This window comes from Thalassophryne amazonica, chromosome 4 (genome assembly GCF_902500255.1).
Source record: "Thalassophryne amazonica chromosome 4, fThaAma1.1, whole genome shotgun sequence".
Taxonomy (NCBI): domain Eukaryota; kingdom Metazoa; phylum Chordata; class Actinopteri; order Batrachoidiformes; family Batrachoididae; genus Thalassophryne; species Thalassophryne amazonica.
Window position 1 is genome coordinate 40,272,770 of NC_047106.1, and position 14,747 is coordinate 40,287,516.

Here is a 14,747-nt window from a genome sequence, read left to right on the forward strand (position 1 = left end):
ATATGTCCGCCGTTGAAAGCACTATTGCGAACCTGGTTGTGGTTCCGGCTGATGCTGCTCGGCTGGATGCCCGCTGCCGATGACCTCAGTGTAGGGTCACTGATGACCTCCTCACCAAAAGCTATGACATAGCTGCTCGCATTGGTCGCCTAGGCAACTCATTGTCCCATTTAGCCCTTGCCCTCTCAAAGTCTTTGAGGGAGGCAGAGGTTGATGATGCTACTCAAAGTCTTAGTGATGCCTCACTCCAAACCTTTGCTTATATGTCCAGAGAGCTTGGCAGACTGATGTCAACCTTTACCATCACTAGATGTCAGGTGTGGCTTGCGCATCTCCCCTGTCCAAATCCTGCAGAGGCATACTCCGTTCACTGCCGGTTCTTCCAGGCCAACTATTTGGACCTGCGGCCCAACAAACTTTGGACCGTGCTGTTGAGGCTAGTAAATCTCTGCGACAGTTTGTTGACCTACACCGGTCTTCCAGACCTCAGCCAGTCAGACGTGCTACAGCTTTTTACTGTACATCCAGGCTCCCGCCTACTCCCAGAGCTGCACATGTTTTTGCAGTTGAGGGCCAGCTCTCCCAGCGGCCTGCCTTTCGGGAGCCTACGGGCAGACCCCCGAGAACTGAACAGTTTCACAGAGCTTCCAGTAATCGGGCCCAGAGGTCCTCAGGGATGTGAGGCAGAGGTGTTCGGGTCTGACTGCCAACGTTTGGCCCCCAGCCGTTTTTCATAAAATCATCTCAGCCACTGGGAGGCTCAAGTTGAAGACCCATGGGTCATTTCAACCTTGTTCAAGGGTTACAGAATTCAGTACAGATGTCGTCCTCCAAAGTTCAATGGAGTGAGGATGACTGTTGTTTCCGACTCGGTGCAGTCTGCCGCCCTACAACGGGAGATTTTGGAACTCCTGGAGAAGGGGACCATAGAGCCAGTTCACAGTTCAGACCAGCTCAGGGGGTTCTATTCAATTTACTTCCTTGTTCCAAAGAAGGATGGCGGCTTTTGTCCTATCCTTGATCTGCGACGTCGACGTCTGAATCATTATCTCAAGTTGCTGCAGGAGACTGGTTCACAAGTGTCGACTTAAAGGACGCCTATTTCCATGTGCCAGTGGTGCCTTATCACAGGCAGTTTCTCCGCTTTGCTTTCAAGGGTCAGGCATACCAGTTAAGGATGCTTTCTTTCAGCCTCTCTCTCGCCCCTCGTACATTTACCAGATGTATGGCTGCAGCACTAGGCCCACTGCAAGCTCTTGGATTAAGAATCCTACCCTACTTAGACGATTGGCTTGTCTGCGCTCCGACTCAGGAGCAGGTGCACAACGACACAGCTATTCTACTGAACCATGTCTCTCAGTTAGGACTCACAGTGAACTTTGCAAAGAGTTCTCTTGTTCCCAGTCAACAAACGACCTTCATCGGCATTGCCATCAACTCCCTGACTATGACTGCATCGCCATCCCTGCAGAGAGTGGATGATGTAATTCGTCTCGTCTCACACATTCAACGGGCTGTGACGCTGCCTTTTGGTTTGCTGCTCCGCTTGATGGGCAAATTGACTGCAATGTCGCTAGTGGTACCTTTGGGACTTCTGTTTTTACGTCCCCCACAGATTTGGATCAACAACCTAGTCTATCGTCTAACGTCCACAGTCTATCTCATAAACCATCAGGGGGGCACCAGATCCAATCAATCATTAGCAGAAACTCGAAGGCTTCTCTTATGGGCGTTGCTTCATCTTCAAAGTGTCAGAGCAATTCATCTGCCCGGCGTACAGAACAGTGCTGCGGATTTACTCTCCAGACAGAAACCGCCACCGGGAGAGTGGAGACTGAACGCGATTGTGGTTCAGATGATCTGGCAGAAGTATGGTGTAGCAGAAGTGGACCTCTTCGCTTCAAGCACCTCGACACATTGCCCATGGTGGTACTCCCTCTCAGAACCAGACAGCCCGCTGGGACAGGATGCATTGGCTCACCCGTGGCCGGATTGCCTCCTTTATGCCTTCCCTCCTCTCCCACTGCTAATGATGACACTGCACAGGATAGACCAGAGCAGCCACAGGGTGCTGCTGGTTGCCCCGTTCTGGCCGGGGAGGATTTGGTTTCCCATGATTTACAAACTCCTCGAGGGGGAACCTTGGGCTCTCCCGGAGAGGAAGGATTTGTTGTCACAGCTACAGGGGAGGTTTTGGCACCCTCACCCAGAACGCCTTCAACTGTATGTGTGACCGTTGAGGAGCCAGACTCTGTGTTAAGTTCTTGTGACCAGGCTGTTGTTCAGCCTATCCTTAATTGACGTGCTGCTTCTACCAGGGCTTTGTATGACAACAGATGGAAGCTGTTTGCGCTGTGGTGTGAGAACCAAAAGTTAGAACCGGAGCGTTGCCCTGTGGCTATTCTCCTCAAATATTTACAAGAACTGCTGGAGAAAAGACTTTCTGTCACTACCTTGAAGGTTTATGTTGCTGCAATCTCTGCCCGGCACGTCTACGTTGATGGCCGATCAGTGGGTTCACATCTCTTAGTGTGTCGTTTTTTGAAAGGTGCTCTATGTTTGTGGCCTCCAAGACTTGCACGTGTACCTTCATGGGACCTTCCTCTAGTCCTGGAGGGTTTAAGCTTATTCCCTTTCAAACCAGTTGAAAGTGCTGATCTTAAATGGGTGTCAGTGAAGACTGCCTTTCTACTTGCACTGTCTTCGGCTATGCGGGTGGGAGAGCTCCATGCCCTATCAGTTGCTGGGGACTGTTTGCGATGGAATTCTGACAGATCTGGGGTTACGCTGTGGCCTAATCCATCCTTTTTACCCAAGAGAATTTCAACCTTTCATGTTAACCAGCCAGTTTCCTTGGCTATGTATGCCCCGCATTCTGATCCAGGATTATCTGTTTTAGATTCCCTGTGTCCTGTCCGAATGTTGAAGCAGTACATTAGTGCGACTGCCAGGATCCGAAAAACGGATGCCTTGTTTGTGTGTTACGGTGATCACAAAATAGGCTGTGCTGTCTCAAAGCAGCGACTCTCGCATTGGGTCATGGATGCCATTTTACAAGTATACAGGTCCAGAGGTCTTCAGCCTCCTAAGGTTACGTGCCATTCCACCAGAGGGGTGTCCACCTCCTGGGCTGCACTGGGAGGTGTCCCTTTGAATGATATTTGTGCTGCTGCTACATGGGCTTCATCCTGTACCTTCGCCCGCTATTACAGACTGAATGTGGCTGCTCCTCCTGCCGTGACTTCGGCGGTGTTGTCTGCCTCCACTCCCCACTGCTGATGCGAGGTGAGTGTGACTCTTCGTGACCATGTTGGTATTAAGTCATCCAGGTGCTAAAGCACCGCCCTCTGGCGGTCAGGAGGAATGAAATAGAACGAGAGTTACGAATGTAACTACGGTTCTATGAATTCCTCTGACCGCCAGAGTTGCTTGTTACTCAGAGTCTTGCGAGTTCATTCCGAAAACAAGTGAGCGCTGGGTGCGTCTGGTATATAAAGACAACCAGTGACGTCACCCAGGTCACATCCAATGGTGTGACTTTGTTGGTATATATTCTCGACCTCTGTGCTGTTCACATGTAGTTATCCAGGTGCTAAAGCACCGCCCTCTGGCGGTCATCCGGAATTCACAGAACCGTAGTTACATTCGTAACTCTCGTTTAATAAACACCCAAATCAAGGTTAGCCTGTTAGCTTAGGTGGTTCGGACTTGAAGAGAGGGTCGTGTTCAGGCTTTTTCATGAAACACTGAGCCACCCGAGTTTGACCTCGTTATGCATTAATGGATTCATCATCAACATGACAAAGCCCAGACATGGGATTTATATCGGATGTTCCAGGTTTCTATAGAAAACCTATGGGTGATGTCACACTGGCTTTGTCCAGTATATATACACCGTCTATGGTCACAACTAGCGAATAAATCCACCTTAACTAAGACACAAGTGTGATGGGACACATGTTATCCTGTCATTTACAGATTAAATAAGACACACACACAAACAGAGAGAGGGGGGGAGAGAGAGAGAGAGAGAGAGAGAGAGAGAGTAAGAGAGAGAGAGAGAAATAAGTCCTATACAGGCCATGAGGCCCAACTGTGCTCATGGTTATCCTGGGACATACAAAGGTACTTCAAAAAGATCTCAGCCTCACCCAGAAAAGTCACAGGAGAAAGACTTTTAGTGCATTACCTTAAAACACAGCCTCCCTTTACATCAATGCACACTATATATATATATATATATATATATATATATATATATATATATATATATACACACACACACACACACACACACACACACACACACACACACACACACACACACACACAAGGAGCAACTGAGAAATTCTGAGCCTGACTCAGAAAAAGTAGGACGTCATTCTCCATCTTTTGCATTCTGAGGGACCAACATTTCTCAACATTGCACTCTGAGTCAAATCTTCATACATTCTTGACAAATGTTTATACATATAAATGTAGCCATTTTAACTTAATGCATGGTTTACAATATATTAATACTCTCATACCAGCTCAAAACAAGAAAATTATGCTATGCTAAAAACAGCTAGCTTGTTCTTCTTGGATTCTTCTAGTTCTATGCTGCACTTTCTGCTACTCTATGTTGTACTTTCCCCAGTTGTGAACAATGGCTGCATCACAGTAGCAAAAACCTGAAGAAGGTCCCTGTTTTTCTTGAAATATGCAACTGAAGGTAAATATTTCCACTTTTGACTTATTGTAAAATATCATGGAAAATTAATCTGCGTTAAACAAAGAACTGTATAAGACTGCATCATATCAAACGAAATCAAATCACATCATCTCAAATCCAATCATGACTTCATAAAGCGTAGCTTTCTTTCTGTGTGTACAGTATACTGTATATGTATATATACTATGAATTTATGTCAGCTGCATGTGTATGCTGTACCTGCAAGTGCTGCTGTCTCATTGTCAGCTGGCTCCGCTTACGGCTATATAATGTAGAATAAACACGTAGAAAGGACATGTACTGGCTTGGCGTTGCTCCATGTTCTCTGCATGACTCATGGATGGCCAGGAACAAACGACACAGTTCTCCCTGCTGAGTCCCTGCTGGGAAAAGAGGTTAAAGAACAAAGAAAAAACATCTGAAAATGTGATTTTGCTGAAAAAATGTTTTTTTTCAGAAATAAGCAAGAACCACAACAGGATTTAATAATAGCTCAGTAAAACTAGTAAAGAAACAAACAAACACAAAAGAAATTGTCTTTTAATCCAACAAGCTAAAAACAGATTAAGGCAAGTCAGAGGTAACAAAACTCATACAAGTGAATTACACTCACCAGCCACTTTATTAGGTACACCTGTTCAAATGCTTGTTAACACAAACAGCTAATAAGCCAATCACATGGCAGCAACTCAATGTATTCAGGCATGTAGACATGGTGATGGCGACTTGTTGAAGTTTAAATTGAGCATCAAAATGGGGAAAAAATGGGATTTAAGTGACTTTGAATGTGGCATGGTTGTTGGTGCCAGACGGGCTGGTCTGAGTATTTCAGAAACTGCTGATCTACTGGGATTTTCTGTCACAACCATCTTTAGGGATTACAGAGAATGATCCGAAAAAGAGAAGATATCCAGGGAGCAGCAGTTGTGTGGACAAAAATGCCTTGTTGATGTTAGAGGTCAGAGGAGAATGGGCAGATTGGCTGAATGGCAACTGCATGTTGTCATCATGTCAGTACAGACCAACATCTCTAACATCTGCCCTGTCACGGAGACACACTGACTCGCTGTAACACATGGTGTATTCGGTGTGATTGTTGTCTAGTACACATGATGATTGTGTGCCATAGACTGCACATTACAATATTTCCTTTGCGCATCCCAAACAGGATGCGTGGGGGGGGTCCAGCTCATCGGGGGCACAATTGGGTCATGCCGACATGATCAGTCTGCTCAGAATGCTGGTGGGTTGCCATTTTTGATTCCAGTTGGAATGCCATTCGTGGAAGCAGTCACACAGGAGTACGACCGGTGTACGACTATTCTCCAGTTCAAATGCAGCACGACAGGAGTGTGACTGTTCTCTACATTCGTGCTGGCCGTGCCAATTTGGCATATTTTCCTAAGTGCCACACGAATGCTGTCAGAGGAATTCAAATGCAGCTCGACTGCAGGTCGAATTGCACAAATGACGTTTGAATGTCCAGTCGTACGGCAATAAGAATGCGGTATGACTGCAACTGGACCACGTTCATATGTTTTTCAGCACAAGTAACACACGAATGTGCCGACTGCTGTTGGAAAGCTGTACGAGGTGTTTCGAGTGCAGTTAAAATGCCGGACAAACTGCATGAATGTCATTTGAATTGACATGTCATTTGCTACAGAGGATGGCTTTGTGTGCTTGTCATCCTACCTGAGCTTGTACTGACTGTGTCCATTTCATCTTTGTTCTTCTTCTCTCCTCCATCTGTTTTTGCCAGCAGCAGTTCAGGAATCTGACAAGGTACATATATATATATATATATATATATATATATATATATATATATATATATATATATATATACACACACACACATACATATTATCATCCAAATCTCTTAAAAGTACATCACTATAGCTGCAAAATTTTTTAGGACTACTAATCTCTCTTGAGTGTGACCAAAAAGACTCAAATACAGTGTTAAATAGTGTTAAATCAAGGTTATAAGAGTTCTATTAATTACAAAAAATATGGGTACCTTTTTTTTCGCATATTATCTTTAGGAAGTATTTTTGCTTAGTTTTCATTTTCCTAAATATTTTTATGCATGTCTTTCTGTGAAGGCTCTCAGTTGTCCAGGTGGTTTCCATAGTAGAGACTGGACTGGGTTGCTTGACGTGAGGACGTTTCACTTCTAATCTCAGAAGCTTCCTCAGGTAAAATTCTTGCTCTGGTAGTCTGACTTCTGTCTTGACTCTTGTACAGAAGAATAACAGAAGCCAGCAAAGCTGGAGTTTTAAGCCTAACCAGACCCGTCCTACCGAGAGGCAGACTGCTATTGGCTAGTGACTAACAATTGCTCTAATTAGCACCTATTGTGCTCTAGTTAACGCCTTCCTAATGCCAGGGCAGCTGTCCCTCCTAACGATGGGACTGATGCCTTTCCTGATGACTCTCCTGACCATGTGAATGACTCATTACCATGAGCAAAAGACTGAAACTGTTTTGTCCTGAGTGTCACATTGTAAACAGGGGACAAAGTGTGTCTCAGACCCCCTCCTCGGTTAAGGCTGGGTTTCAACTGTTTCACATACAATGCTTCCTTCACTACCCTCTCAAACCATTTCTTTTGTTTGTGGTTAGTGTCTTTAAGGTGAAGATGAACTGCAGACTGAGGTCCACCGGCCCTCTCTGCGGTGCTGGTATAGCCTTTTGTGCAATGGCTGCTTAGTTTCACCTATGTAGTGTGTACAAGAGTCAAGACAGAAGTCAGACTACCAGAGCAACAATTTTAGCTGAGGAAGCTTCTGCGATTAGAAGCGAAGCGTCCTCGCGTCAAGCAACCCAGTCCAGTTGAAGATTCAAGCTTCTCTACTATTTTATGCATATCAGATATGTAGACCAATATGTAATTTAAAAAAAAACTTGACTATTTGTTCTATAAACTCATAATACCATGTCACCGACTGAACGGCCCACCCTAAAAATTGGTCTGCCCTGCCTTCACTGCATATGTATAATTTCTGACCACAGCAGCACGTCTGATTCTGACTCTCTACACCCAAAGCAATCAAAGAGAATAATGTGATTATTAATCAGATGACAAAGTAAAGCCTCTTAAATCATTCTTAAGTCCATTTTAAGCAGAAACGAGGTGATAACTGGTGAGTCGCTACTGATGCTCCGAAAGACGTGTTGCTGTGGTGCTCTGATTGCTTCTGCCATCTTTTATTATGAAACAATGCTGAATTTATGTGGAAATGATTGTTGTACAAAAGCTTCAGAAATCTGTCACTGAGATAGACTGGAGTGCAGTATTAAGCAGAAACGAGGTGACGCTCAAAAATGACGCTGCTGTGATCTGAAATGACACACATGCAGTAAAGGCAGGGCGGACTGATTTTTAGGGTGGACCGTTCAGTCAGCGATAACGGAAGCAGCCCAAAAGGTTCAATATTTATAAAGTCGGAGACAGCGCGGTGGATTAGTGGACAGCACTGTTGCCTCATAGCAAGAAGGTCATGGGTTTGATTCACACCTGTGGCCTTTCTGTGTGGAGTTTGCGTGTTCTTCCCATGTTTGCATGGGTTCTCTCCGGGTGCTCTGGCTTCCTCCCACATCCAAAGACATGCAGGTTAGGTGAATTGGAGACTTTAAATTGTCCGTAGGTGTGCATGCGGGTGTGAATGTGTTTGTCTAAATGTGGCCCTGCAACAGACTGGCGTCCTGTCCTGGGTGTACCCTGCCTCACACTCTATAACTGCTGGGATAGGCTCCAGCCCTCTGCGACCCTTAATTGGATTAAGTGGTTGAAGAGGAGTGAGTGAGTATCTGTTCGAATGACCACAGATCACTATGCAGTACGACTACACACTTACAAGATGACGCAGCCTGCAAATGGTAACATTCACATCCCCATGTGAGCTGATTGAAAAATACAGTATATGAGTGCTGTTTGAAAGGTGTCAATGAAAGAAAAAATTGTCATGAACAAATATCAGCTCTTGAGTTTACAAGCATATGCTGTGTATCACCCAGGAACCAGTAAGATCACACAAACAGTCCACCCTGTTGTTTGTATGTGACATTTGGTTTATATGGTATCTACAAAGATAGAAAATGTTATTCAAGTGCACAGATAAACTTATACTGGCTGAATGAATACACATGCAGTGATATTTACAACTGTCAAATCTGAAAAAAAATACTTGGCTCCTGCACTCCATTTCTGACAGCCAAATGCCCAAAAGAAAGAAAAGTTTTCATTCTGTTGGCTCCAATTTTAATAAGGTGCCATGTACAGATCACTGCTTTCAGTATGGCTTCTAGCCATTTAAAGTAACTATAACTTATTAATTAAAAATATGTTCCTTAATCCTGAAATCTTTGCCAATAGTCCTGTTTGGCAAGAAAACAACTGAATCTTTTGGCTTGTTACTTGTAGATGTGGGGTCACCACAGCAAATCCAATAAGGATCAGCATGTTGATTTGGGAGATGTTTTATGCTGGATGCTCTTCCTGACATAATTTTGCCTTTCGAGGAGAGTGGGCATGATGGTCTTGAATCTTCTGTTTTGGAAGCAAGTGCAGTGACCTGAAGTTTATTTATTTTTTTTTTTTAAAGTGTTGTGGTATTAATTCTTAATGGTGCTGTCTAACCTTTTTCATGCTGCTTTCAGACCATCCTTCCATCCACTGGACTGAACACTTCCGATAGAAAGCTGGGTTACTCTCACAGGTGATTGTAAAGTTGGAGCTGGAGCAGTCCATGATCAGAACAATGTGGAGGTTTTGCTGGATTCCTGTTCCCGATGAAAAGATGTAAAAAACAGAGTTTGGAAAGAACAGAGATAATTAAATCTGTATTCTTCTTGACAATTTGCTCATACTAACAAAAAAGAAGCACAAAATAGTGTGTATGTGAAGAAAGTCCTACAAAACAAAACAATTAGTTAGTCAGCAGGTGGCTGGAAACAAGGACAATCTAAAAACAAGCCCAAGGGTTGCTTTTTTTTGTCATTAGTGTTCTTCTTAATGGATCTCAAAGCAATCCAACATACCATTAATGAATAACAAAAAAAGTTTTTGAACTAAATTTGTATCGGTCGACAAACGTAACTCCTAACTAAGAGCCTTCTCAAGGCAAAATTTCATTCATATCTACTCCCTGCTGCACATACTAAGAATAATAACTAATAAGAACACCTTACAACAGACATTAAAACTTAATGTACAGTGAGGCAAATACGTATTTGCTCCACTGTCGATTTTGCAAGTTATCCCACCTACAAAGAATGGAGAAGTCTGTAATTTTTATCCTAGGTACGTTTCAACTGTGAGACAGAATCCAAAAAAAAAAAAAAAAAAAAAAGAAAGAAATTAAAAATTTCAGAAAATCACAATGTATGATTATTAAATAATTAATTTGCAGTTTATGTTGGTAAGTTTTGGTAATTTGCCCTCAATACAGAGTCACCCCCATGTTGGATCATGCCCAAAAAAACATGCTGCATGGCCCAAATGTAATACCTGGTGTTCTCACAATGGAAGTGATACTCTAGTATCTGTCTGGTTGACATACAGTCTTTCCAGAAGTACCCAAGAATCCTCTGAAGATATCAAGTCCCAAAGAAATGTAGTTGTCTCCTTTGGTCACTGGTCAGCAAACAAGTCTCCCAACCATACATAAATGGGGGTGATTATATATCCTTCGTCCCCCTCTCACAGTTTGTTTAGTAATGACATATGTCTGACATGAAGACCAGAAATACTACAAACACTGCTTCTGTAAACAGGCACTGATAAAAAAGATAAACAGATGTCGCTCCATGTGAGGAGCTGTGTGTTGTTACACTGACTGTGGGAAAAGTAGTTGTACAGGGGTCCAGGGAATCCCTCATGGGAAGCAGCATCTTTGAGAGAGGACAGGAGAGCCTCTAGTTCTTCTAGGGTGTACAGTCCTGGAACTTCACCTGAAGCATTTAGTGAACAAAGACCAAAACCAGTCAGGAAAGAAAGCAGTTTCCAATAAAGTCCAAATATAAAAATGCCATACACACTTGTACAACATAATGAAGTGCATTACAGCAGTCCTGCATTTTGTCAAACATGAGCACATAATTCACAGTAAAAACAAAGCATAACCTGTTGACATCCTCACAGCCCCTTGAAGAAGGTTTGTCAGGGTGACCTCACTTTTATGGCCGAAAAGAGCAATCGGCTTTCTCAAAGACAAATACGAGGTTAGACACACACAGGCAGAGAGGATGGACTGACCTGAGGACAGCAGGCTGTTGATCATCTCTAAGAATGCCGGGTGGACAAACTGATAGTCTTCTAACAATAAAACCACCTGTTGGCCATTCAGACCTGCCAGCTGCATGACCTACACAAACAGTGCATATGCATTTGTATATAGTACACGTAGAGTTACTGCATGCATAAAAGGATCTAAAAATCCATCCATCCATTTTCTTTTGAGAATTATGTTCAGAAAAAACTCTGAAGTGGAAACCATTTAAACCAAGAGACAAATACACTGCCAGTGTAATGTTAAATACAGCCTGAGACATGTCTGTTAGTGTCATACATGACTCAACGGTGCAGACAGAATCTTTGAAGAGAATCACTTCTTACCGCCTTTAGGTCATTGTTGAAATGCTTAAGCGTGTACCCACGAGAGATCTTAGGTGTGTACAGTGTGTAACCATGCATGTGTGACACCAGGCATGTGGCAGTGTGCCGACCCGCCCCACTCCTGCCAGCCAGTAGCAGAGAGCCTCCAGGCCGGCTCAGTACACGATCCACCCTGGACACAAAGTCACAGACTTCCCAGAATAGGAGAAGATCCAGCTCCCTGTTATCACGGCTGTACAGCGCTGCTCCCTAGAGGCCCAACAGAAGAACACAAGCGGGTGAGGTGACACATGGACAGACACTCCCAGACACACATTTTCTCTCATGTTGTACCTTTTTGATAACCTGTTTCAGGTCAGCAGAATCAAGGCGTCCCAGCTGCTTGCCATGAGGTGGTAGACTCTGACCTGGAGCCATCACAGTGCCCTCTGATGCTCCCCATGTCACATAGAAGCCATCTGTACAGAGAGCAAAGCCAGCCACAGCCAGCAGTAGAAACAACAATCATGACCATAGACCATAGACAATACAATTAAAAAGTGATAAACAACAAAAAATACATTACACATTTGAAATTAAAAGGCCAATCACGATGTATCTGTAGCAAGATTGAATCACAGAAACTTCCAATAAAGGGGGTAACTGGGATCAGCTAGAATTGTCATTCCCCTTGATCTTATAGCAGATCAGGGGGGTCCTTTATGACAGTGCCTGCAATTTTACTCCACACTTTGGCAATGCGCTTCAGTCTTTTCTGGTTTTTCATGGCCAGTTATCCATTCCAACAGATAAAAGAAAAAAGTAAGAACAGATTCAATAAAACATTCTCATAAAAGTGCTGTCAATCTTAAAAGTGCACACACTGAGCTTTCCTACACACAGCAACACATTGATTCTGGTACTCTCTCTCACAAACACTCTTCTGTAAAGTAACTGTTATTTTAAGTGTTATTCTATAGTGATCTGACACTACACTAATTGATTTATTATCCTTGTTTTTTTTTCTTACCAGTGGTCAGCTGACAGCAGTGCGATGTTACAAACTCCAACTGCTGCCGACTTCAATTAGTTAGCAGTCAGAGCTAACATAAGGTGTCAAATGTTACAATCTGACATCTACTCCACAGATTTTGACTTTTGACATAAAAGTTAGACATTGCCCTCCAGTTCCTTTCTCCTGGAATATGCTTTGGCACTACAGATGTCTTTTTCACAAAACACTTTACATGACCCATTCATGCTGTTAAAATGCATTCTCTGTAACCGTTTCACACATGAGGAGTAAAAATTAGTAGCCCATAGGCCATGTTTGGCCCTGCCTCATTTTATGTGGACATACATTACCAGGGTATGTGAGCTTCAGTTTTGAACAAACAAGTGAGTGCACATGTACCCTGAGATCTGTCAGTGATGACAAGGGGGATTCTGACAAAAATTACACTAAATACAATAAATTTTTGCTTATCCCAAACATATTGTTTGGTGACATGGGGGCTAGTGATGTTGAAAGTGATCTTAGTTTTTCAGTATTCTTTAGTTTAAAAAAATATTTTAATAAATATTTTTCTATGAAAACTTTCTTGTTTGTCTACTTGTTTGTGATGATCAAACTCTGCAGGACTGTGTTATGGTTACACAAAAATAATAAGCACATCATTTAACTTTAGCATTTTCTGAGAGCCTCACATTTTTCCATGAGGAAAAAAATATACGAGAAACACTGGTCTCTGTTGCAAATAGTGTTAATACAGTATTAATGTACTGTTAATTTTTAAGATCTGCTACTGCAATGCTTCTGCCAACACATTGCAGTGATCTGGTTTCAGGTCTCTGAAGTCAGTAAGCAGTGGTAACTGTACATGTGACGGAGTTCTACCAAATGCTCCTCTATCACTATTCCATGTACACATCTGGTGAATTTATAAAGCAGGAATTGAAAGGACATTTTTGATCACGTTTTGATCAAGTGGACCTGTATCCTTCTGACCTCAGCTCATAATTGTTTCTCTCATCCTTCCACCTATCTTTCACCATTCACATGTGGCTAGGTTGTATTGATCACAAGCCAGGCCAGGTTGCCCTGATCTCTATTGGGCCATGACTGGCCAATTCAATTTGTGATGCAGAAAATCGAGTGAAACATATTATAGTGGCAAAATGTGGACAAACATTACAGTGTGCTGCTGAAAATGAATCATCTTTGGAGGCACAGAACCAAAAGAGCAACATATTTTTAAAGTAGCTCTTTAAATTCTGCAAGGATTCAGAAATTAACTGCATGCCAAGAGTTCTTCCTTTATGTTTGTGTAAGAGAAATATGCACACAGCTATCTCATACCAGTCATATTATCAAGAGCATCAGAGTTCCATTCTCCTCGTATGATGGAGGAGAGCATGTTATCAAAGACATGTTGATCCTTGATGGAAACTAGCCGGTCTCTGAACAACCTCCTGGCTTCGTATGTTACCACCTCCAGGACACTGCCTGTCACATTAGATTGAGCTGCAAAAAAAGTTACATACATAATCTGTTAGTTCACAGACACATTACTTACAAAATAAGTTACATACATAATCTATTAGTTCAAATACACATTAGTTACAAAACTCCTCAGTGTGCAAGGGATGAGTCCAGATGCTTATATAGGTACAGTTTGTTTGTGATAAAAAAAAAAAAATTACAACCAAACAGAAAGAAAGTGGGGTTTTTTTCAATCTGCTGAAGGATATTTCATTTTTTGTTTCTGTTACACATACAAGAAGTACTTTGTGATCTGCGCTTATCTGTCACACATAGCCTTTTCACATAAAGGTGACATACAAAAGCACTGTGCATTTGCATGTGATGAGCCAGGACTCAAAATAAGTGAAAGGACTGTTCATAAGGAGTTCACATATAAGCAGAGCACCTACCAGCAAAAGTACAAGGAAAAAAATTCAATCTAAGTGTTAAATAAAACAGAGGTTGGCAGAGAGAAAACCCTGATTCATGGGTTATACATATCTTACTTTGACACCTGTCATGTTATACTGAGTGGGAAGAAGAAGAAATGCAGGTGGAAACAGCTCACACTCAAGATTTGCCCTTGTTAAGATTTTATATGAACCACCAAAGATTTTGAATCATTCTGAGAACAGATAGATTTTGAGTTACTTTTAAATGACTACAGAAAATTTCATGCAAAATATAATTTACCATATTTTCTATACTTTAAGTCATACTTTGATTTTTTTTTTAAACTTGTTTGGCTGGTCCTACAACTCACTCACTCACTCACTCACTCACTCACTCACTCATCTTCAACCGCTTTTCCTGGTTCGGGCCGTGGGGTCCTACGACTTATATTTCAAATCAAATTATATAAAAAAATACTGCAGTATCATCTACAGCCACAAAATGGCACCATCTAC

General features: G+C 42.5%; 1 protein-coding gene across 1 annotated transcript in view; it reads right to left on the bottom strand.

Moving 5' to 3' along the window:
* LOC117508088 (cytoplasmic dynein 2 heavy chain 1) overlaps positions 1 to 14,747 on the bottom strand; it is a 370,951-nt gene that overhangs the window by 128,742 nt on the left and 227,462 nt on the right. The window contains exons 52-59 of the mRNA XM_034167743.1: positions 13,675 to 13,839; positions 11,670 to 11,794; positions 11,337 to 11,585; positions 10,977 to 11,085; positions 10,559 to 10,672; positions 9,360 to 9,502; positions 6,410 to 6,491; positions 4,934 to 5,094 (exon numbers count right to left, since the gene is read on the bottom strand). Of these exons, the coding sequence (XP_034023634.1) occupies positions 4,934 to 5,094; positions 6,410 to 6,491; positions 9,360 to 9,502; positions 10,559 to 10,672; positions 10,977 to 11,085; positions 11,337 to 11,585; positions 11,670 to 11,794; positions 13,675 to 13,839 (1,148 nt within the window). The remainder of the gene's footprint in view (positions 1 to 4,933; positions 5,095 to 6,409; positions 6,492 to 9,359; positions 9,503 to 10,558; positions 10,673 to 10,976; positions 11,086 to 11,336; positions 11,586 to 11,669; positions 11,795 to 13,674; positions 13,840 to 14,747) is intronic.